This window comes from Podospora pseudopauciseta, chromosome 4 (genome assembly GCF_035222475.1).
Source record: "Podospora pseudopauciseta strain CBS 411.78 chromosome 4, whole genome shotgun sequence".
NCBI classification, from domain to species: domain Eukaryota; kingdom Fungi; phylum Ascomycota; class Sordariomycetes; order Sordariales; family Podosporaceae; genus Podospora; species Podospora pseudopauciseta.
This window is the reverse complement of record NC_085894.1, coordinates 2311297-2331769: the sequence shown is the minus strand read 5'-3', so window position 1 is coordinate 2331769 and position 20473 is coordinate 2311297. Positions and strand designations below refer to the sequence as shown.

The 20473-nt window shown below is 54.8% G+C and overlaps 7 protein-coding genes across 7 annotated transcripts; 1 reads left to right on the top strand and 6 right to left on the bottom strand.

Moving 5' to 3' along the window:
- Window positions 1–233: 233 nt before the first annotated feature.
- QC763_408800 (uncharacterized protein) lies at window positions 234–1046 on the bottom strand (the record flags this gene model as incomplete). The annotated part of the gene is made up of 1 exon (XM_062912508.1): window positions 234–1046. One exon carries the CDS (start codon window positions 1044–1046, stop codon window positions 234–236), a length of 813 nt encoding a protein of 270 aa, XP_062765847.1.
- Window positions 1047–2417: 1371 nt separating this feature from the next.
- Window positions 2418–3341, bottom strand: tfa2 (transcription factor TFIIE beta subunit, TFIIEB, Tfa2; the record flags this gene model as incomplete). Its single annotated transcript, XM_062912509.1, has 1 exon — window positions 2418–3341. The coding sequence occupies one exon, from the start codon at window positions 3339–3341 to the stop codon at window positions 2418–2420; it is 924 nt and encodes a 307-aa protein (XP_062765846.1).
- A 418-nt stretch (window positions 3342–3759) lies between these two features.
- QC763_408820 (uncharacterized protein) lies at window positions 3760–5052 on the bottom strand (the record flags this gene model as incomplete). Its single annotated transcript, XM_062912510.1, has 3 exons — window positions 3760–4605; window positions 4679–4805; window positions 4937–5052. 3 exons carry the CDS (start codon window positions 5050–5052, stop codon window positions 4438–4440), a joined length of 411 nt encoding a protein of 136 aa, XP_062765845.1. The 3' UTR covers window positions 3760–4437.
- Window positions 5053–6045: 993 nt separating this feature from the next.
- CAP1 (F-actin-capping protein subunit alpha) lies at window positions 6046–7199 on the bottom strand (the record flags this gene model as incomplete). The annotated part of the gene is made up of 4 exons (XM_062912511.1): window positions 6046–6397; window positions 6457–6594; window positions 6654–7051; window positions 7143–7199. 4 exons carry the CDS (start codon window positions 7197–7199, stop codon window positions 6046–6048), a joined length of 945 nt encoding a protein of 314 aa, XP_062765844.1.
- QC763_408850 (uncharacterized protein) lies at window positions 7194–12750 on the top strand. Its single transcript, XM_062912513.1, has 2 exons — window positions 7194–12280; window positions 12346–12750. The coding sequence occupies exons 1-2, from the start codon at window positions 9876–9878 to the stop codon at window positions 12467–12469; spliced, it is 2529 nt and encodes an 842-aa protein (XP_062765842.1). The 5' UTR covers window positions 7194–9875; the 3' UTR covers window positions 12470–12750.
- On the bottom strand, window positions 7653–9460 carry QC763_408840 (uncharacterized protein; the record flags this gene model as incomplete). Its single annotated transcript, XM_062912512.1, has 2 exons — window positions 7742–9460; window positions 7653–7690 (listed from the first exon to the last, which is right to left on the bottom strand). The coding sequence occupies exons 1-2, from the start codon at window positions 8973–8975 to the stop codon at window positions 7653–7655; spliced, it is 1272 nt and encodes a 423-aa protein (XP_062765843.1). The 5' UTR covers window positions 8976–9460.
- Window positions 12725–16924, bottom strand: QC763_408860 (uncharacterized protein). The gene is given in 6 exon segments (XM_062912514.1): window positions 12725–12803; window positions 12840–14503; window positions 14562–15009; window positions 15019–15198; window positions 15493–16220; window positions 16584–16924. Coding segments are annotated over 3 exon segments (1500 nt in total). The 5' UTR covers window positions 15169–15198; window positions 15493–16220; window positions 16584–16924; the 3' UTR covers window positions 12725–12803; window positions 12840–13601.
- Window positions 16925–20473: the final 3549 nt, after the last annotated feature.

Here is a 20473-nt window from a genome sequence, read left to right as displayed (position 1 = left end):
CTTATCCAAGAGGCTGCGTACGCAAGTCCATCCTCCTTGAGCATTAGCCACAGCATGTCGGGGTCTATCTCAACCCCATTATCTGTGCTGTTCTGTTGATGCAAGACCATCATAACCAACACTGTAACAGTCTCTCTCTCTCTCTCTCTCTCTCTCTCTCTCTCTCTCTCTCTTTTTTTTTTTTTTTTTTTTTTTCTTTCTCCCAAGTGTCACCTCCCCTGTTTGCTCCCCCCCTATGTGTCATTTTGGACAGCAACAACCCTACAATTTCCCCCGTGCTCCTCCCTCCTCCCAAGCTGCTCCCCCTTTTGTTCACCACCACCCTGCAGCTGTGATGTGGGCTGTCGCATGATCTTGTCAAACAAAGACAACCACACGACGGGGTCTTGCATCCCCCCCACTACGTACTTTTCGTTGACGACATAGCTTGGTACCGCCCTGACGCCTATTTCTCGCTTGGCTTTTTCGCATTCTTTGTCGACCTCCTCCCCTAGAGCCCCCGAGTCCAACCATTCCAACCCTTTGTCTACCGTCCCGAACAATCCTGCCTCCACCCCTAGTTTGGCGAGGGTTTGTCTGGAGGAGATGTCGCGGCCGCGTTGAAAGCTGGCTTGGTAGAGACGCGACATGAAGCGTCGGAGGTCTTGCTGGGTGGGGGATGCTTGAAAGCGGGATTGTGCCAATAGGATCAGCCGGTGCGAGTCCCTGCTGTTGCCGGTCATCCCCTCCCAGTTGAACTTGATGTTGTAGGTGCTGGCCAGATTGTCGAGGTGGGTGAGGATGGAGGTTGTGCGGGTGTGGGAGGAGTAAATGTATGTGAGTGCGGCGCCGAGTTTGCGGGAGGAGGGGCGGGAGTTGGGGTAGAGGATGTAGGGGTGGTAGGTTAGGGAGAAGGTCACCGAGGTTGGGGGGGAGAAGGAGGAGATGGCGGTGGTGAGGGAGAGGAAGCCGAGGTGGGAGAAGGGGCAGACTGTGTCGGTGTAGATGTCGATTTTGAAGTGGAAGGGTTGGGGGGTCGTCGTGATTGTGGTTGGGGAGGGGGGCATGGTGGTTGAGGCTCAAAATTGGAGACGGTGTTGGTAGAATAGAGTGAGTGAGTGGGTTGTCTATCTCGCCTTGTCTCTTGAGGCTTGGCCTCTGGTAGATAGGTTGGGCCTCGCTCTGATGGAGCAAGCTGCTTCGTCGTTGCGTTGACCGGCAAGGCAACAACCAGCCACTTTCTTTCCGTCTTCCTGTGTCTGTTTGTTACTAATGACCCGTATCCGTGCTGTAGCTGGTCATGTCGAGACGAGAACAGCGGGCAAGTGGCCCTACTGTCTGGTTGGTGATGAAGACGAAAGACTATGAAAACTCAAATCAACCAAATCAAGAAAGAATGAAAGGAAAACAAGAACAACCACCCCCGAGACCTCCCACGTGCCCACCACCTCCCATCCACCACCTCAATCAAATACCAGGAGACGCACACCACTTGCATCAAGGGAGTCCGGGTCCATAGCCCCCTTCCACTTCCAGCCCTACGCTACCTACCTTCACCCACTGCCCGACCTCGGCAACCACGCGCCGCCTCACTCTCGCCCCATACTTTCTCTCTGTCCAAAGCCGTAAGGGTTTTCTCGTAACTGCTATACGCAGCAGAAACAAAGACAGAAAAAACCTGCCGCTACCCATTCAATCCGTCTCCACTTTCTAGGTCGGCAAGGCGGGCTCCAACATCATGATTACTGATCACGACAAATACGCAATTCGAGTCGAGAGGTGTTACATAAACACCTCCCACAATGACGGCGAGTGATTAACCCTTGTTCTTACAACTTGTCTTGAAGACAAGACATAACTTGTGTTGCCCGCTCTCCCCAAGCAAGACAACTAGCTTTGATTCGACATGGGAGTCCCGCCATTGAAAGCTGGACTCACGAGCACTAATACCACCAAGAACCATGATTGTGGCATAAAGCCTCATTTGGTTACTATCGCTATCCTGCCCTCTACCAAATCCGCCCTTGATAATAGCAACGGCTCCCCCAACCTCCAAAACAGCATCTCTCCTGATACAAAAAAAAAAAACACTGTAGACTTTTTTTTTTGTCTGTCGTAAAATATATATCGAGTCCCCCCAACGCCAAACGCTTAATGCAATGTTCCATCCCCCATCCCCCTCCCTTCTCATATCAATTTTTCGTCCCCATTGTCGTTCATCTCCCGGTCTTGTCGTCCCGTCCCCCCATCTAGTATGTGCCCCATTCTGAAAGTCATAACCCCCCCTCCTGAAAAAAAAAAAAATCTAATCATGCCTCCCAAAAACCAAGCCCCAAATCCACAAAACGCCATCCCAATGCTTGATATACCCCCTTTCCCCACTCCACCTCTTCCCCCCCAACACACACACATCTTCCCAGCCTACCCAGAGCCCCCATCTACCTCTTCATGTGACTATAATCCTTCAACAAATGCTCCATATGCGTATTCGTGCTCTTAGTCCCCTTCCTCGCCGCCCTCTTCTTCTTCTTCTCCACCTTCGGCATCTTCTCCGCCTTCAACCTTGGATCCTCACTCGCCGGCTTCTGCCCCGCCTGTATCAGCTTCTGCGCAATGACATCCAGCGCCGGCAGCTCAACCCTGCTCCACGCCCTCACCAGATCCGGCTCCACCTCGTGAAACAAACTCGGATCGTCCAGCCAAACCATCCTCGCCGCCCCGTCCTTCTTGGCTCTAATCACCAGCACCTTATGCTCCCTCTCGAGCTCCGTAATCGCCGGCTCGCAATCCGGCCAGCCGTCCTTCAAGTCCTTGACGCTCACCCCAGACGCATCGGTTTTCTTTTGCAGGTACGCAATCAACTGCGTCTTGTTCCTCACGTTGGGGATGGTGGGTCGGTGGATATACGTCCCCGTCTTCCACGTCTGCTCGCTCAGATTCGGGTCCGGGATCCATTGAATCTGCGGATGGCGACGCATCTGTTCCACAAAAAACTCCTGCTCTGAATCTGACCGGCTCGTGGCGCTGAGGTACGAGAGGACGTCGTGGTAGGTCTGCGGCTCGTCCTTGCCCCTAAGCCAGGTGACGGCGTAGGCCATTTGGGAGATGACGCTGTCGCCTGTTCCCGTGACGGCGGGTTGCGAGTACACAATGTTCGCGCCGGGGAGCTCGCGGTCGCGGCGGGAGGGGGTGCCCACCGCCGCCGAGGTGGTTGATCCGACAGAGGGGGATGGCGAGGGGGGTGCGAGGTTGCGCTTGACGGCCGAGGACATGGCCGAGGTGCCAGTGGTGCCCGTGAGCTTGGAGGCTGCCGCGGCCATGGAGGCGCGGAAGGCGTCGGCTTCGCGGTCGAGGCGCGACATGGTGATTGATCTACTGTTGTGCAATTATCTCGGGGAGGGGGTTCGGTTTGGTGGGTTGATTTGTGAGAGTGGCGATGGGGTTTGTTGTCGAGGTTTTGCAAAGGTTAAGTTTGTCGCAGGAAGAAGAGGTCGAAAAAGAATGACGGAGGTTGCGGCGCTGAAAAGAGGCGACCGGGGTTGTAAAGCGGAAACTTTTGGTGCGGCTGCGCTGAAAGCGAATTGAGGCTGAGAGCCAGGCAGGCGGGCGCTTTGTGGTTGCCAGCTGGAGGGAGACAGACGACCGGCAGAACGAAGCAGGCCACAATTTATTTTCCTGATTATCTATTATATTCACTCCAAGTACAACGATGCTCTTGTTGCTTCAAGCAGCTCTCCGAGATTGCAAGATGTATCCAAAAACAAAAACAAAAAACAAAAGGCCAAGATGTGTCAAACTTCAGAGTGGAATTCCACCGTCGCTTATCGAACCCAGCCTCGATATACGGGTTTCAACCAACAACGCCTCAACACATCAGACGAAACAAAAGATTCAAAATTACAAGTCTATTAAACTATGTGCCCAATTCCAGCCAGCATTGCAATGCCTCCAGACCACCAAAGAGATAGCTTGCTTGCCTGCTTGTTGCCCCCTTCTCGCTTGCAATATAGAAAAGATAATAACAACATCACACACCCCGATATATCATTCATCGTCCACGAAACCCGCCAACGCATTCACATTTCGTTTTGTGTCCTGTGTACGTGTTGAATCGAATCCCGGTCTGGGAAAAAAGCAGAGTGTTATTGCAAAGATATGCAATGCCACGCTCCTCCCCCCACCACCACCATCACCACCATCACCCTTTCAGGATGTGGATCGCATCTCGACCTCTTGTGTGTTGGGCAGCGGCTGGAAAGCGGTGTGGACCCCCATCTCACCCGCTCCCAAATGGCACAAAGGAAGGATCCCAGACCCTGACCCTGAAACTCCTTGCCTGTACCTCCCCATTTTTTCCCGTCTCGTGTCTTGTCATGTCAAACCCAGCAAAAAAAAAAAAAAAAACAAAAAAAAGAACGCCCCCAGTGTTGAACCATTTTTTTCCGTGGCCGTAGTTACTTAAGCCTGCTGGTTCTGTTGTTGCTGGAGGTACTGGTAGGCACCGAAAGCAACGAGACCGCCGAGAAGGACGACGGCGTAGAGACCGACGCCGAGACCGGCGCTGGAGTTGTTGGCGGCAGGAGAGACGGCACCGGGGAGGGGAGTCTTGGGCTTGGGGTCGCCGGGCTGTAGAAAAATCGCGTCAGCAATCCAGTTCGGGTTATCACGCCGATACAAGAGCACAGGGGTATAAACTCACGTTGCGCTTCAGAGTACCGACAAGAAGGGGCTCAAGAGCCTCGCGGGCCTCGTCACTGTGACCAACATCCTCGAAAGCCTCGGTGGAATCCTGACCGGCAACATCGAGAAGGACCTCCTCGCCACCACTATATATCATCCATTGTCAACCATTCTGTGCTTGTTTGCGGAAACCTGCATCTGTCCATGCGGGGAGAAGAGGGGGGGAGCGGAGTCCGATCTCGATAAGACGCGATCTACTCTTTGGGTCAAAACTTACGGGTGCTCATCAACGAACTTGGTGATGTCGTAGATCTTGTCGTGGATCACAACATAGAGGTCCTTCTTGGTGTTGTGCTCAGCAACATCCTGGTAAGTGAGCTCCTGGAGGGCCATTTTGACTGATCGTGCGTGGGTTGGGTTGATTTGTCGGTGATGGATGTGTTCTATCAAAAAGCACCCAAAAAAAGAACAGCTTTCGGTCAGCAAAAGATACACCGATAAGCGCCACACTTTGGGGTAATCGGTCGCGCAACACAGGGAAAGTGCAATTGAACCCGGGGCAGTTGCAAACTTACAAACGAGAGGCTCAAGTACGCAAAGCAATAGAGGCTGGCAGTAGTCCGGAGACGCTGTTTGTGTGGTGGAAAAGGGGGGGTGAAGAAGAAGAAGAAGAAGGGAAAGAAAAAGTCCCAAAGTCTCGGCTCCGGCTATGGAGAAATCTCCCACGTTTCTCAACAAGACCGGACACGACAGACGGCACTGTGCCACTGGGCCCTGCTTCAACAACAGGCAGCTCCCCAGAAACCCTGGACGGGGGACCATCAACAGATTTGCGCTTGACAGCCCCCCAGATACCTCAGCAGCCAATCGGAAGAGGTCAAAATTATGCAACGCCTCCTCTGATTCGCCGGCCCCCGGGCTCGTTCGATTCGGAACAACGATATCCACGAAACCCCGAGTAAGGAAAATTGGGGCCGAAAACTGGGCTCTTCGCTGCAAACTTGGCCAGTCTCCCAGGTTGTTGAAAACAGCAATTGATCAATCGGTCATATAATAAATATGCACGAGCTGCTGCGGCATCTGGATGCGAGCATGCCTGGCGGTCACCGTTATCCGAAAATCTGCGAGTGAAACGGCCTTGAGTCGGGGCTTATCGGGCATCATGTCGGGGCAGAGTGGGCGGGAGCTCCCTACAACAACCCCACCCCCCTCACACCTACCAGCCTTCTCATTCGGGAGGGGACATGCACCTTGATAACCGTCTGATCTTGACCCCTCCTCTTTCCCTCATTCATGTGAATATCGACATGTGTTCTCTTTCAAAGAGACATACATTATTGCTCTGGACACTTGTAGGCACCACGCTCGCTCATATCAACAACACCCCTATCTCCTCACAGAACCCCCCCCAATATCCTGCCCCAACCTATAACTGGCCACCTTGTCCCACTCAATCTTCTGCCTCGTCACCGGCAACTGCCTCCTCAGCGCCTTAAACGCCCCCTCACTCAGCTGCGTAAAACTCCTGTTCAGATCCTCCTGGTACTTCTTCTCCGCCGTGGAAATCTCCCTCGCGATCCCATCCGCAGCCCGGCCGGCAGACACAGAAGCACTCACCTTCTTGTCCGTCAGCAGCCTCACGTTTCCATCCTCATAATAGTGCACATCAACCTTGATGGATCCCTCCAAGGAGTTTGACGAGGGATCATAAATGTAAAACGAGCGCCAGCGGCCGTTCCTATTCCTTCTGTTAGCATGCCGTGCCGTAAGGGGATTGGGGGGCTGAGAGGGCCATACCAAAAGTTATGAGGACTATACTTATTAGCCACAATCACCACCGCGACCTTGGTGTCATTCTCGATCGGGTAAGCCCCGTACGCAGCGTTGGGGTAGTGCTCCTTGACGTAGGTGCCCACAGTGCTGAGGGTTGATTTCCTAATCATCACCACACATCAGCACCCATCCCCTCCCCTCTCCAACCCAAGAGTACTCACACCAACGAGGCTTGCTCCCCCTCCAGAACATGACTCTGCACATTCGCCGCCTTGCCCGTCGAGTGATCAAACTCAAACGAGCTCTGGCTCTCCGAATCAAAGTACCTCCCCTCCCCCAGCGCGCTAAACTCGCTGATGATCACCTGGCTGCTTCCACCCGGGAGCTTCGCGGTGATGAACTGCTCTTCGTTGTACTTTTGGAACGCAGGAGAGAGGTTCTTGATGAGGTTGGGGTCTGGACCGGTGATAGCTTTGATGTCTACTCGCACAGTTAGTCGAGTCGTTCTGGACCAACATGGGTGTAGATCAAGGGCAGAAGAAGGTGTCGCTCGTTTCGGTAGAATCGGGAGTTCGGGGACCGGCTGTAGCAAGAGAGGAGTGCAGAAGAAAAGACATGCCTTCGATAACATTTGCGAGCTACATGTATTCAACACAATCGTTAGCAACGGAATACAGCTGACGTGGGGGGTTGGGCATCGAGGTACTCACCTCTCCTGGCGGAGCTCCCTCCACAAAGGAGGAGATGATGGCCGTGTTGGAGGACATGACTGTGTCTGTGAATCACCAATCGAAGCTTGGCCAAAGACGAAGCTCTTGCAGGCGAGAATCGTCGTCAAATGCTTTACTGCAGTCGAAATGATGGAAAGCAAGCAAGTCGTCGTCAGTCGGCGGGCCCCTGGGCAAGCAAGCTGGCACTGCTGGCTGGCAGTTTGATGAAACCCCAAAGATGCGGGGCACGCTGTGGAAAATGCGCCGGCCGCCAAGACCAGGGATGTTGCCTGCCGCCAGACAAGTGGCAGGCTCCATTTTGAGATGACCCTCCATGCTTTTGATATCGAGACTTTATTTCATGGTTTTCCTTCGTCGTCATATGTCACTAACCAAAGACCTCTAGATCTACCTACCACAGATATATATACACATCACGGCCTTTCAATGGCCACACGCCCAACGCCACGCTTGCTCCCTATGCTTCACCCTCCAGGCTCAATATCCACCTCAGAATCCCAGCACCTTCTTGATATTATCATATATCCCTAGGTAACAATGTCAGCTTTCCTCTTTCAACTTCGTCAGAGTCAACTTACTAGCAACATCCGGAGCATTAAACTGCTCGTACGACAACGGCGTATGAATACTCCACCCAGCCACCCTCGCAACCGGCGCCTCCAACCTCACAAACGTCTCGGCATCCTCCTGAATCACCGCCGCCACCTCGGCTCCCACACCCGCATTCACCATCGCCTCGTGCACCACCACGCACCGTCCCGTCTTCCTCACGCTCTTGAGCACCGTCTCCTTATCCCAAGGGTAGATCGTCCTCAAATCAATCAACTCCACCCCCACCCCAAGATCCCTCTCCACCTGCTCCAACGCAGCCATGCACTTGTACAACGGCTGCCCATAACTCACAACCGTCACATCATCCCCCTTCTTCAACACCTCCGCCTTCGACAGCGGCAGCTCATAACTCCCCGCAGGCACCTGCTCCACCGCCGCCCGGTACAAAATCTTTGGCTCCATAAAAACAACCGGATCATTGCTCCGTATCGCCGCAAGCAACAACCCCTTTGCCTGCAACGGCGACCGCGGCATAACCACCCTCAACCCAGGAATATGCGTAAACAAACTTTCCGGACTCTGGGAATGATACAACGCCCCATGTCCCACACCTCCGCAAGGCATTCGTACCGTCAACCCTCCCGCGCTCCTCCCGCACGCCCCGTCGCGATACCGGTACTTGGCCGCCTCGTTGACAAGCTGGTCAAAAGCAGGGTAGACGTAATCGGCAAACTGAATCTCGGCCACGGGCCTCATCCCCTCGGCCGCGGCCCCGATGGCGAAACCCATGATTCCTTGTTCTGTCAAGGGGGTGTTGAACACGCGGTCTGCGCCGTACGTCTCGGCGAGCTTGCCGGTGCAGCGGAAGACACCCCCAAAGGCGACGTCCTCGCCAAAGATGAGGACTGATTCGTCTTCTGCGAGGGCGGTGGCGAGGGCGTCGTTGACGGCTTGGAAGAGGTTCATGCGCTTGGTGGTGCCGTTGCGGGTTTCGGGGGGGAGCTCGGGGTTGGTGAGGGCTGTGGTGGTGGTGTGGCAGAGGAGGGGGGTGGTGGAGTAATCGGTGGGAAGGTTGAGTTTGGCGTTTGGGGGGTGGGTTGAATAGGTTCTTTTTGGTGTGTTCAGAGGAGAAGAGGTCAAGAGAGCGGCTAGTTGTTGTTGTCCGCGGGTGGTGAATAGCGCGCGATGATGATGATGATGAAGATGATGAGGGCGGCGTGTAAGTGCCCGCGATAGCGATAAGGCGGATGGGCCCCTCATGGTTGGTTAGGTGAGTTTATCAACAAAAAAGACACACAAGCAGATGGAGAGGACTATGTTGGGAATAAGCTCAGTCGCATTGTGAGAGAACAGATGCAAATCAACATAGCCATCTGTGTAAAACAGGAGGTCATGAGGAGGAGGAGGTGACGGGTGTGTCGGCTTGCGGCGGCTTTGGCTGCCACCGCCCAGCCCACCAGGCCTGTCCTTTTCGCGGGGTCCCCGCCTTTTGGGGGGGAGCTGCCGCACGGACGTGACACGCTGCAGGGCAATTTAGGTACCGGCCGGTAGGCACTGGAGGGTGTTCGACAGCACGCTAGCCCGTTTTCCCGAGGGCCCACGCTCAGGTACTGGAGCATCATCATTTGGACCGATTATCAAAAAGCTCCGGTTGGAGGCAATTGACGCGCTGAAGTTGGATTCCCATCGGGGTGGAAGACCCCCCAATTCGATCGAAGCTCACACGCGATCCAATCTCTCAGAAGTAAACCAATGACGTAGCATTGGCGCCCAGGCGGAGCCTCACTCAACCAATCCCCTTTGTGTAGACAAGTAAGGATAAGGTTACCCAGCCAACTATCAAGCCATCTTTATAACAATTAGCGTTTAGGAAGCTGGGCTGGGCCGGGCTGGGCTGGGCTGCGCCTTGGATGTGGGCTGGGGAGGAGCGCACACAAGCGTCGCATCCAGTCGTAGTGGGATCCTGATGCCAGGTTTTTTGGATGCTGGGCTCCTGGGCATGAAACCGATTTCACATTTGAGCGCGCGAAAAAAAGAAAAAAAAAATAATGTGTCTACTTTTTGTCTCGTTTGTATTCCAACATCGTCAATTGAATCTGTACACACACCGCCGGAATGCCATTTTCTTGACCGCCTAACCACCAGCACCACCACAGCAAAATGCCCCGCGATCCCTCCACCGACCGCGAAGCCCGCGGGGAACGTCGCAGGAGCACCCACCACGGACACCACCGCAACCGCTCCTCCGCCAAACACGACCGAGATGGAGATGGAGATCGCGAAACTGACGCCGAAAGGGAGGAACGTCGTCGCAAGCGCAGGAGTCAAAGTAGACGACCCACCAGCACGCCACGTGGGGCAGGAGGAGGGAATGAATCCGATGCGCCATCTTCCTCCCAGGGACTATCAGCAGCGGCATTGGCGCAGTTGAATAAAGCCAATGCGAAAGACAAGGCAAAGTCGCGATCGCGACCTACTTCGCGGCAGCCGGAGCAGAGGAGGAGGTCATCACGCGCCCCGGCACCAGAACCGGAAATTAGAAACGCGAGGGATTTGGCGTTGGAGTGGGAGAGGTCGAGAGGGAAAGGAAGATTTGCGCCGCCGGAAGACAGCGAGGATGCTGAGCGAGAGGCAAGGAGGGCTGCCAGGCGAGCAGCGAGGACGAGGGAAAGGAGCAGAGCTGCTGGTTATGAGAGTGTTGGGCAGGGAGGCTATGAGAGCGGTGAGCCGCCTGAACGGGAAAGGAGGAGGGGGCGGAAGGGGTACGAAAAGGTTGATGGGGGAGGGGGGGGGCTGGCTCCCAAGGTGATCAGCGTAGCGGGACCCTCCGGCGAACGATACGAGCGGGACCGCACCACCAAAGGCGGGAGGCGAGTCGTCAGCGGGGCTCAGCTGGAAGAGGGTATCGAAAATGTCCAGAGCCGCAAACCGCACCGCTCAGGCCTCCGCGGCGGTGGGTTTATGGGGATGAACTTTGGTGTCAGCAGTGAAGACAGCATGCTCCGCGCGAAACCCCAGGAAACAGAATCTGAGCTTTGGAGAGGGAAGCCCCGGCCGTGGTACAAGCAGAAGAAGAAGCTCTGGTGGCTAATTGGAGTTTGCACCGTCCTCTTGATCATCATCATCATCGTTGCCGCGGTGGTGGTCCCCAACTCGGGCAAAGACGAAAACAAACGTGACGACGGCAGCGGAGGAGGAGGAGGCGGTGGGAAGAGTAACCTGGGGTCTATATCCCCCGACAGCATCCCCAAAGACGCCCCCTCCTACCTCAACCCCTTCGTCTGGGCCTCCACCGACGACTTCAACCTAACCTACACAGCCGAAACCGTCGGCGACCTCCCCCTCATGGGGCTGTTCACCTCCTGGGACGACTCCGCCCGCGCAAACGACAAGGTCCCCCCGCTAAACAAACCCTGGGGCGACTACACCAAACGCCCCGCCCGAGGCGTCAACGTAGGCGGCTGGCTGTCACTCGAACCGTTCATCACCCCCAGCCTTTTTGACTATGACTCCCGCTTCGGCATCGTAGACGAGTACACCCTCTGCTCCTACCTCGCCTCCCGCTGCGCTTCCGTGCTGGAAGCCCACTACGCCAGTTTCGTGACAGAGTCCACCTTCCGCGACATCGCCGCCGCAGGGCTCGACCACGTCCGCATCCCTTTTTCCTACTGGGCAGTCCAGACTTACGAAGGCGACCCCTACCTCTTCCGGACCAGCTGGCGGTATCTCCTCCGCGCAATCGAATACTGCCGCAAGTACGGCCTGCGCGTGAACCTCGACCCGCACGGGCTACCAGGGTCGCAGAACGGGTGGAATCACTCCGGTCGGTTGGGGGCAATCAACTGGCTAAACGGAACAGAAGGCGACCTCAACGCAAGGCGATCCCTCGAATTCCACGACCGGCTCAGTCGATTTTTCTCCCAGCCTCGCTACCGCAATGTAATCTCCCACTACGGCCTCGCCAACGAGCCAAAGATGACAGAGCTCAGCGTTCCCGCCGTGCTAGAGTGGACAGCCCAAGCCAGTTCCACGATCAGAAAAAACGGCATCCCCGAGGACGTCATTCTCGTCTTTGGGGACGGGTTCAGAGGGCTGGGGAACTGGCAGGGCGAACTTCAGTCCCTCCCCAACGCGGCACTGGATGTGCATCAATATGTCATTTTTAACGAAGAACAGATCGCGTACAACCACTCCCAGAAGATACGGTTTGCGTGCGAGGGGTGGGCACGGCAGACGAGGGAGAGCATGGATAGATCAACGGGGTTTGGACCTACTCTCGTGGCCGAGTGGAGCCAGGCGGATACTGACTGCGCGAAGCATTTGACAAACGTCGGTTGGGGGAACCGCTGGACTGGCACACTCGGGCCGGGGGGGACGAGGCCGAAGGACGTGAGGCCGAGGTGTCCTGCGCTGGACAGGACGTGTAGCTGTGAGGAGGCGAATGCGGGTCCGGAGAGGTGGAGTGATGGGTACAAAAGGTTTTTGAGAATGTTTGCGGAGGCGCAGATGGATTCGTTCGAAAAGGGGTGGGGGTGGTTTTATTGGGTTTGGGATACGGAGGACGCGTAAGTTTTTTTTTCTCTCTCTCGGACGAAAAGGGGGTGGTGATGCTGACTGACAGTATAAACAGAGCGCAATGGAGCTACAAAAAGGGCATGGCGGCCGGTGTCCTGCCCCAAAAGGCCTACGAGAGGGAGTTCAACTGCGATTTGAGCAAGATTCCTAGCTTTTCCGACTTGCCAGAGACGTACTAGATCATGTATGACGAGCATAAAAGGGGGGGAAGATTGTAGATTTGACGAGGTGTATATATACACATGTATATGGGGCACGGGAGTTTTGGTGTTTCGGGTTTGGCTGATTAGAACCTAAAGGGGAGAGACAGAGGCTTGGATATCATTGCCGGTCGAGCACGAGGCAGTATGTTTTGGACACATAAAAGAGCCCGATAATACGGCACAGGAAATCACATATAAACACACATCACAGCACATTATCAAACACCTCTATTCAACCCTCAAAACAAAACCCCACAATTTTATTCGCATGCTACCGTGTTCGTTGCACACTATAAATACACCCACCCACCTACCCACCCACACACACACACACACACACACACACACACACACACAGACCCCATTTCTTTCTCACCCCATTTTGACTTTTCCCCCTTTCCGCTGGAGAAAACCACATGACTGAGCGCCATAAAACTGACAGGATAATAAAAGACAAACCAATCCATTTCGTGATACCAGTCTAATAGCGAGAGAGAAAAAAGAAAGAAGAAAAACCGATGGAGAAAGAGAGAAACTTTGTGTTGCATTCGTGATCGGCCTTGTGTTTGTTGCTGGCCTGCCTAATGGGTCCCCGAGAGAGAGAAAAGGAAAAGTGCCAACCACCCCAAAGCAAGCCGAAAAGAAGAGCAGTTGAATAAAGCCCGCCCGCTATGATTAAAGTAGTTCACGCCGGTCCTGACCGTCTTTATTATAAAAACACACAGAGATATAACAAGCCTCCCAGCCCTCCTGTGACGCATGCACACCCGTATAAGAAGATTTTGCCAATCCAGTCCAGATATACGTCGGCAAGTTATTAGGTACGGCTCGTGAGCCAGTAGAGTTGAGATAGGGTGGGCCGAGCGGTCTGGTAGTCATCCACAAGGCCCAAAGTCCTGAGCTGTCGCTTCAGAACAGGCTGTTACTGATAGTCCCAGTGAGCCGGGTCAAGTCCCGCACCGGTGTCCCCATCAGTTTCCACCTTGACAGGATGCCCATAATAAGCATCAAGCTCCGAGAGCGAGGCGGAGGGGGTAAAAGCAGTTTCGGGGGAGGCGGTCTCGGACGAGCTGGTATCCGGTCGAGTGGGATTGTGGTGGGCTTCGACCTACTGACCCGTCCACATCTCACTTGGCCGCTGTCCTGGCTCCGTGCTCCCGGGCCGACGACCCTGTGTCGCAGCGCTGGCATAGTATATCTGGCCCATCTGAGCCGTGTTCTGATACGATGGTTCGGGGTCCGGATAGACCGACGCACCCTGGCCGTGGCTCTCGGTAGGGGACCCAACAGGACCGGGGGAAGCCCAGCCGACACTGCCAATGTGAGGGCTGCCACTCGCGCTACCGGGGCCTTGCTGAAACTGATCGAGACTGGGCTCCAAAGGCGGGGGGGGAGCATACCCGCCGCTTGGGTGCGAGGTGGGACGCATCCCGTTATTGTAACCAGAGGAGGCAGTAGAAACGGGACTTCCTCCGTGGACATCACCACGAATGTGCGGTGGGAGCGAGGTGTTGGTCAGATACTGCTGCATGTTGTTGATGTTGGCGAGATCTTCGTTGGGAGACATGGACATGGGACGCTGAGCGGGAGAGGGTGTCGTGATGGGCGACTCCTGGTTGGACGCCTGTTCGCTATCCCCGCGCTTGTTCCTAATAGCAGCGGCGGCCAAGGCGGTGTTGGAGCCTTGCGCCAGAGCCTCGTTGCGAGCCCGCTGCGAGTCTTCCACTGTCCCGGTGTGGTGGTTCTGATGCCTGGTCAAGGTTGTACGGCGCGTAAAGGTCTTTTGGCAGTCAACATAAGGGCACTTGTATGGTCGCTTCCCCGAGTGAATTCGACGATGACGCGCGAGAGAGCTGCTGTCACTGAAGGGCTTTCCGCAACGCTCGCACTGGTGGGGTTTCTCGCCGGTATGCACACGTTGGTGGACGGTCAGGGCAGATCGCTGGATGAACTGTTTCCCACATCCCGGGTAATCGCAAACGTGGGGACGGATTCCGCTGTGAATGCGCTCTGTTCAAACATCGTCAGTAAGCAAGCCTTGTCTCAACTCACATGGGTTGTTACTCACCATGGCGCGCAAGATCGCTCCGCCTGGCAAAGCCCTTCCCACACGTCTGGCAGGGGTACGCCTTTGGGGGCGGTTGCTGAGGAGCGGGAGTAGGTTCGGTCTTGAACCCGGGGTGCATGACAGGAATCATGGACTGTGGCATGGGCTGCTGCATGGTTTGTTGCATGGGAATGCCCATAGGCGCAGGGGCCATGTTCGCGGGCGGCAATGGCGCGCCCCCCATCGCGGTTGGGGAGGGATATGTGTATCCCGAATTCTCGGAACCATGCGGCGAGTTTGGTCTGTTCATGGGAACCTGCTGTGGAATGGTCTGACCTTGTTGGTGTTGCTGCTGCTGCTGAACTTGTTGTTGAACCTGCTGCTGAACCTGTTGAAGCGGTTGCTGGGCCTGTTGAAGCTGTTGAGCCTGCTGGACCTGTTGGGCCTGCTGCTGGACTTGCTGTTGGACCTGTTGGACCTGTTGAACTTGCTGCTGAAGCTGTTGCTGGACTTGCTGGTCGACAGGCATGGCTCCGGCTTGTTGGAGAGCTTGGGCGGCGGCGGCACCTTTATTGTTCAGCACACTGCCAATTCCCATCGCACCAGAGGCTGATGGAGATTGTGACATGTTTGCCCTGTGGGTTCAAGGGTCAAGAGTCTAGCTTTAACGGTCAGCAAAACTCGTGACGAACTAGAGGCGGTGAGGCGACTCGAAACAGGTGACAAGGCTGCCTATCAAAGAAGACGAGGTCGCGACAAACGCGCGATTTCCGATAGGCAAGCCACGACATGGGTAGGTTCTTATTTACTCTGCGACCCCAGAGGTTACGTTGAATCAAACGATGGGCACAAAGGTTCGGGTGTAGGCGGCGGGCCATGAGATGGAACGGCGAGGACAAGGATTTTTGGAGGAAAACCCGTGCGGGGTCGGCTCGCGCAGAATTTTTCTTACCTCAGTTGAATCCTCAGGATGAGGCTGACGGAGGCTGACACGTCAAAAAAAGACGAATCTTGATGCCTTTATTCCCGATATATGGCGGCACCGACAGCTGGTGATGGCCGCTTGATGTCGCTTGCGAGGGTGGTGAAGGCACGGTTCAGGTGCACGGTTCAAGTGTGGGCTTTTGTTGCTGAGCAGAGGAACTGCAAACGCGCCTTGGCCACAACGCGGTAGTGACTTAAACTTTGGGGTCGGTTGGGATTACGTCGCTCGACTGCTGCTCGACTGCTCGACTTGCGCCACTGTCTGGTAACTGCACCACGACGATGGGATGGGATGTGGCGCGGGCAGGAGGATTCGGATTCCGGTCTGCTCTTGTTTTTTGTTGTGTGAAGGGGAAAAAAAAAAGAAAAAAAAGGTCTACAGCCGGCCGCGACGGAAATTTCTGTTGTGGAAAGAGCTGCGGTGCGGACTGCGGTCTGGCTGGAAAGAAATTCCACGTCTATCGCTCCTTGCTCCAGTGGGTCCCGATCTGAATCACCCAGCTAAGGTACGGAGCAAGGTATTGGCACCTTGATGTCAGAATCTCGCCTGAATTTGCGATGACCAGTCACAATTCACCCCCTCGCTATGCCAAAGAGCTACCGGATGCCTGTCCGCAGCCTTCAAAGAAGTCGTCAATGGCGCGGTAGGGACAAAAAAGTAAGTCGTCGGAGGGAGGGAGCCGTCGTCAAACGGACCTGCAGTATGCCAACCAACTGTCAGCTTCTTCAAATCACAACGCAACAAGAAGTGTAACGCAAAGCCAAATGATCCAACAGATGAGGTGTTTTGTACAACGGGGGGAGCTCGAGGTGGGATCGCCATCTTGAACATGTCGAGTTCAAGAGAAGAAAAAGTGGGAGAAAAGCCGAGCGCGACCAGAGACCAATGCTCCCATCTCTCCAGCACCAGCACCAGCACCAGCAGAAGCACAAGCACCGGCGAGAGGAAACAATGGCGGTGGGTTGAGGCGTCGTGTGGTTTGGTGGCAGCACGTCCCCTCCACCTCAGCACTGGTGTTTATGAGATCCGTGTGTTGGGCGGTTGCTTTGGTTACGTACCGTGAGGTGGCTTGACAGGTGTGGGATCGCAGAGAATCTTGTTTGAAGACGTATCTGATGTGACGAGATGAGATGTGGGAGATGTTCCTTTTGTGGAGGGAGAGAGAATGGAACAGAAGGAGGAAAGACAGATCAGATCAACAAGATCCCGTGACAGAGGTTCTGACGGCGGGAGAGAGAGAGGGTGAGGGTTCAGGATCAAAAAATAATGGCAAAAAGAAAATAACGTGGCTCGGCACCCAGGTGAGGATCCTTGCGTGGATTGGGGACTTCCAGGCTGGAGAAGTGTGCAGGGGCGAGTTGAAACGAACGGTGAACAGCACAAGGGTGGGCTCCTGGTGGGTTCGCTGTGGGCTGCTGCCAGGCCCGCGTAGCAATCGCCTTATTTTGTCCCGGTCGTGCAGGGTACTTCGGCTGTCCCAGCCTGTGCCACCAGAACATCATGTACCACGCTAGCCCTCGAAGCTTCAACGCAAAATGATCACCTGCACTGGCCCCTTTCAGTCATGATTCCCGTCATTCTATTCGATGCCTTTGAGATTGACGATTAAACCTGTCTCGATGGAAAACAGATGCCCCAATACAGCCCACAGTTGGAAATGAGATGGATGTCCCTCATTTAGACTGACAAAAACACCCTACCCAACACCCAACCCAGAGGCAAAACGGCGGCGCCGTGACGATTCAGGGACGGGAAAAGCTGCTCGCTCTCCAAAGGGTACCATCTGCCCACCGCTTCCACCCCCTCACAACTCCCTCAGCTGGCCGCCTTCGAGCCAAACCCGTCGGCTCCCCGCAACCTGGTCGTGTCAGCTAGAATGCTATGGTGTTGTAATTTGTGCCATGGTGGGCGCTCGGACTCGTCAATGATGATGCTCCCCTACCCCGGCATCCCACCTCGCTCAGCCTTGAGAGCCCTGGCCTCTGACGTTGGCCCTGGTACCAGATATACTAAGGCGATCAGTGCGAAACCACAGCAAAAGCGGCAAAGAAGAAGAAGCTTCCTCAGAACCTTCGATCGCCCCCCGGTGGTGGGCAACACAAGAAAAAGCTTCGTGCAACCTCGATATTCTGGTTCCTTTGTCCCCTGGAATCAGCCGGCGCCGACTTGCCATTTATTATCTTGTCACCTTTATCTACCGGTACCGTAGAGCGGGCCGTTCAGTAAAGGGCTTGATCATTACACCGCACACACACGGAGAGGGCCCACGAGCAACGATACGGCAGAATCCGAACAGGGGCTTCCTCCGAAGTGTTGGGAGCTGCAGTCAGGCACGCTTTTTGTTGATCGAGCACCCAACCGGAAGGATCAGAGGGCATGACGAGCCGAGCAACGGTCCCCCAGGACAACGATCTGCATCCAGAAATTCGGGACGGCCACCTCATCGCGATCACCAACAGGAGGAGGGGGAAAAACTCGATGGGGACTTCCTTAGATGACTTGCAACTCGGACCATCCACCTCACCACTGGCAGCACAGGCCACCCTGCCTGCACCCAGCGATCAATTAAATAGCCAATCAGACTACACAAATTACTCGGGCGCGCACACACTAACAATCAATCAATCAATCAATTGGGACTCACCCGCACCACAAGCTATTGAAACGCATGCAAGTGCAATTGGCTTTCCCAGTATTAACGATGTTTAGATTCATACCACTTTTTACATACTTATGTGGTGGTGTCGTGCCTTTAATTTTGAAACTATGACTTGTGTGGTGAACTTCATGCTCGAACTTCAAAAATATGGGCTGCGGTGCCTGTCAAACGCCCTGTTGGGCCTAGTGCTCAAAATCAAACTTGGCCTGATTGGGTGTGTGGTCAGGTGACTTGCCTTATATCATATGTGGGGAGGGTGGTCATAGTTGCAAGTCATCTAGGAAAGTCCCTCGATAAGGGGGCTCGCTCACAAACATCGAAGCGGTGCCGGAAGCAACGGCGAGATTGGTTATGGTCTTTTGAAATTGGAGATTTCCAAGAATAACGCCGCCAGGGACACACTGTGCTCGTGGAGTTGCCGATGGTCAATGCATGGGCAGCCAGCCCATTTCGGAGCCCCTGCTTTGGGGTGGGACGCTGTGGGACCCCCCCCTCGCGGTTGTGAGCAGGGGAGTGGCACCTGAAGCTGACGCTATGCTGCTTGGGGAAGGATTCTGGAATCCTTCTAGAATGCTTTTGGCCTTCCAAGCCGCCAGCTCAGCGCTTGGCGGGCCGGGGGTGGAGGTCTGGGAAATGCAACCACCTCCAAACCTCCTGCACCACACCGCACCACCCCCTCGCCAAGCCAATGCATTCGCTCAGAGGGCAAGGATTTGCACAGCTGAACGGCCCTCTTTGGCTTCTATTGGCTGTTGGCCAGTCCCTTTAACGAGCAGAGCCGAAGGGGCTCTCTTTGCGTGTGTGTGGCATGCAAAGATGGCAGACGGCTTGCTTCACAGTCTGGAATCTGAATCGCTCATGGCGGATGCTACTCCGGCAGAAGGTCCTATGACTCCACCTTTGACGTATATCTGCTGACTGCTCACTGACAAATGGTAGGAAAGTGGTGTGAAGCTGGTCCAAGAAGAAGACGAGAAGAAAACTGAGCATCCCAAGGGCGGGGGTGGAAATTCATGTGGCACGTTCACGACGGGCGCTTGGACACTTCATCAAAAGCTTCCACCATCGTTCTCTGAAGCTTCTCCCGCAAGCCCTGTGGATCCTGGACCCTGACGGCGACCGGGGGCGTGATGAAGTGTGCCAGGGCCATGACAGGCTGACGCCCAGTCCACATCGCTTCGCTTCGCAGACGTCGGTCCAGGGGGCTTTTGTTGCTCAACAACACGAAGCATTTGCTACAGAAAACGTTGACCAACCTTTTCTCTCATCAAGGCAGGCAGAAAGGCGTCGTGCAGCTTCTTCGAGTTTCATATCTACCGACAATGGGCGGTCGAATGCTGGCATTGGTCAGTGAATTTCGGTCGCCTGCATGCAATTGCTTGATGGCTGCCGCCGCCCGGTTCCTTTGGGGCTGCTCCGCCGCTTACCCTATGTCCAGGGGGTGATAGTGCGAAGCCTGGTTTCCTCCTGGTGTTGATTCCCAGGCAAGAGGAGAGGTTGGGCAACGGGGAGTTTCTTTCTGCAACAGGATACATTGTTGCTCTGAAACGCCGGGCACAAATGTTTGCCCGAGTCGTTGGACCTCTCTTCCCAACGTCTTTCTCTCACAGGCACGAATCTCCCCCGTAAATCCCACGGAAATATCCGCCATATCCATTCAGCAGCGAAGCCACTCCGAAGCTGTATTGATGACGTCCGTTTTCATACTGAACAAGATGTCCGGTGGATGCCTAGCAGCTGTCAATATGGAGAATGGTTTAATTCCCTTCTCGGTTCCATCAGCCGAACCAAGATGAAGTTGAGATCTGGGAATAAACTGGAGCTACCTCCCTTGGCCAAGATAAGCGGCCTCATCCTCGCTCTGTCGGTATGGCCGGATAGGAAGAGGTTGATAACGAAGTGCATTCTAAAAGATGGCGAGAAGCTAACTTTGTACTGTAAGTTGCATATTCTCCAGGTGACTCACCAACAAGATGCTCACATATGTTTGGTGTTCTCCAAGGTATGTCGATCTGAGGTCTCTCGCATACAAGTCTCATTAACGGTTTCTTCGGGATGATTACATCGCCTCCTGATCATTCCACCCCTTGTTCGGTCAATCAATCCCGTGGACCCCCCCACTCCCCCTTTCCTTCATCGGCCGGAGCTTCTCCCCGGGTGTTGACAGCCGGCCCCTGGCTGGCGGGTGGGGCTGGTAGTTTGATAAGGGAAACATGCAACGTTTGTTTGAGATGATGGTTCGTGATGGATAGATGAGACCTGGTGTTGGGAAAGGGTTGTTTGTTATGC

Excerpts from the sequence above, each read along its gene's own strand:
- QC763_408850 (XM_062912513.1), top strand. The coding sequence starts at position 9,876 with ATGCCCCGCGATCCCTCCACCGACCGCGAAGCCCGCGGGGAACGTCGC. Across the intron at positions 12,281-12,345 it reads GTTTGGGATACGGAGGACGC|AGCGCAATGGAGCTACAAAA; the intron begins GTAAGTTTTTTT and ends CAGTATAAACAG.